Consider the following 2,888-nt stretch of genomic DNA (forward strand, 5'->3'; position numbering starts at 1 on the left):
CTCCTGCCTCCGCCTCCCAAGTAGCTGGGACCACAGGTGCCCGCCACAACGCCCGGCTATTTTTTGGTTGCAGCTGTCATTGTTGTTTGGCGGGTATGTGGCTGGCGCATTAGCCACTTGAGCCACAGGCGCCAAGCCCATAATTAGTTTTTATAATTGTAGGCCTTAAGTTTTTTGTTTTTGTTTTTACCAATTTTGCGCCATATTGCTATTTACAATATTTAAAAGTATTTATAAATTATTGATTTATACTGTATATTTGATTTAAAGGCGAGGGGGCAGATTCTCACTGTCACCCTGGCTAGAGTGCAGTGGCATTGTCAAAGCTCAGTGCAATCTCAAACTCCTGGGCTTTAGCAGTCTTCCTGCCTCAGCTTCCTGAGTAGGTGGGATGCCTAATTTTTTCTATTTTTTTTTTTTATTTATTTTTATTTTTTAGTAGAAACAGGATCTTATTCTTGCTCAGGCTGGTCTCAAACTCATGATCTCAAGCAATCTTACCTAAACCTCCCGGAGTGCTAGGATTAACAATCTATATATTTAAAAATGTATTTGTATATTTTAAAATAGATATCTGATTAATCAGCAAAAAAAGTAACTAAAAGTTATGATAAGTAAAGCACTTAGAATTGGAGCTAGGCCTCTGATGGGCTTCCATTGACTCAGCGGTTTGTGAAAGGGCCAGAGGCTAGTCAGAAAAATTGTTGCTATTCATTCAGGGACTTTTCTTTCTGTTTTTTTATATTTCCCCGGTTGTTTTAGCAAAATAAATCTGAATTTGTTTTATATTAATATGATGTGTCTCAGTGCATTTTTTTATTAAACATAGACTAACAAAAAAACTTGAAGAAAGAAGAGAAGAGAAAAGGAAAGAGGAAGAACAGGTAAATTCATCTACTTACATCGTTTTATCATTTCATTAAGTGAGGGAATGTTTGATTATTCCATTCAATTTGGCAGATCTTGGATGGCTTCCTAGTTACAATTCAGTGTTGCAGCACAGTGAAGAGAATTACCTGTTTTCTCTTATAGGATCACAGTGTGTACTTTCATATGTTCTTTTTGTAAGTTCCTGAGAATAAATTAGATGATACTTTTTCCTTCTGCAATGAGTCTTTTACACTAAGAACAAAAAAAGGATTCGAGCTAAAATTGTTTGGCTTGAGACAGAAAATTGAATTTAATTCTTTTTTGTGTGGACATTCTGCTGAATATTCCTCTCAGCAGCTGAATGTTGCTGCATTCTGGTACACCATTAGTTTTTCTCACCAGGTTTGCCTAACTATACATCATCTCTTTGGGGTTCCCACAGAGCAAAGATAGTATTTCCTTCAAGCCAAATAAATGACTGCCTCAAAACCAAAGGCTCATAATTCTGTTTGCCCTCAGATTACACTGACTGTGTTAGAATGTTAACAGACTGCTCGCAATGTTTTATAAGTTGATAGATACTTGACCATTAACCATGTTGTAAATAAAGTCTCCTAGCCCTTTATATTTTATAAAGTTTATTATTTCATCTACATTCTGCAGTTCTCCACATTGAAAATAATAACTAGAGCAGATTGTAAAATTATTTCTGGCTCAAAACCTTTTCTTTAATTCAGAGAGAGATTAAGAAGGAAATTGAGAGAAGAAAAACTGGAAAAGAAATGTTAGATTATAAAAGAAAACAAGAAGAAGAATTAACAAAAAGAATGTTAGAGGAAAGAAACAGAGAAAAGGCAGAAGATAGAGCAGCTCGAGAGCGTATTAAACAGCAGATTGCATTGGTAAGTCTCAGGTTGGTTTTATTTATTTTTTTAAAATTCATTCTACAGACAGGGTCTTCCATTTTATTTATTTATAGATTTATTTATGTTTATTCATTTTAGAGACAAGATCTTGCTCTATCACCCAGGCTGGAGTGCAGTGATGTGATCAAAGCTCACTGCAGCCTTGAACTTCTGAGCTCGAGTGATCCTCCACATGGGACTGTGGGCACATACCACCATGCCTGGCAAATGGTTTTTATTTTTTGTTGCCCAGTCTGGTCCTGAACTCCTGGCCTCAAGCAATCCTTCTCGCTCAGCTTTCCAAAGTACTGGAAGTACAGGCATAATCCACCAAGACACATGTGAAAATATTTTTCTGTGCACATGTCTTTGGATTATGTCTGCCAGACAGTACACATAAAAATATTAGTTTTTAGCTCATGGCTGTAATCCTAGCACTTGGGAGGCCCAGATGTGTGCATTGCCTGAGCTCACAAGTTTGAGACCAGCCTAAGCCAGAGCGAGACTGCATCTCTAAAAAAATAGCCAGGTGTTGTGGCGGGTGCCTGTAGTCCCAGCTGCTCGGGAGGCTGAAGCAAGAGTATCACTTGAATCCAAGAGTTTGAGGTTGCTGTGAGCTAAGATGTCACTGCACTCGAACAAGTGAGACTCTTCCTAAAAAAACATATATATATATAATAGTTTTTAGTGACTCAAAGAGTATCAGTCCTAAGCTTCCTTTTATTAGAAATTGTGTATTGAATTAAAATAGTTAAGATTAATGTTAAGTATTTTTCAAAGTTTTTTTTCATATTTTGTTATGATGTGAATTAATACTAGTCAAAAGGCAGCTTTGGGGGATTCCCTGGGAGATAAGCCAAGAATTGATTACATAGCAATCTTCTCTAGAGATAAGCTCTTTTTTTGCAACATTCAAACAATTTAGGCATATCATAAAGCTTAATTTGTATCAATTGCTTTCAGAATAAACCAATTTTAATACATATAAAAACCATCCTGGGCAGCGCCTGTGGCTCAGTGGGTAGGGCATCAGCCCCATATACGGAGGGTGGCAGGTTGAAACCTGGCCCCAGCCAAACTGCAACAAAAAATACCCAGGCGTTGTGGCAGGTG

General features: G+C 37.3%; 1 protein-coding gene across 1 annotated transcript in view; it reads left to right on the forward strand.

Annotated features, from left to right (window-relative positions):
* Positions 1 to 2,888, forward strand: part of UBXN4 (UBX domain protein 4) — a 57,528-nt gene that overhangs the window by 40,780 nt on the left and 13,860 nt on the right. Inside the window, exons 7-8 of the mRNA XM_023515853.1 lie at positions 830 to 884; positions 1,608 to 1,825. Of these exons, the coding sequence (XP_023371621.1) occupies positions 830 to 884; positions 1,608 to 1,825 (273 nt within the window). The remainder of the gene's footprint in view (positions 1 to 829; positions 885 to 1,607; positions 1,826 to 2,888) is intronic.

The sequence above is a fragment of the Otolemur garnettii genome, unplaced genomic scaffold (genome assembly GCF_000181295.1).
Source record: "Otolemur garnettii isolate 467f Iridium unplaced genomic scaffold, OtoGar3 scaffold00080, whole genome shotgun sequence".
Classification (NCBI taxonomy): domain Eukaryota; kingdom Metazoa; phylum Chordata; class Mammalia; order Primates; family Galagidae; genus Otolemur; species Otolemur garnettii.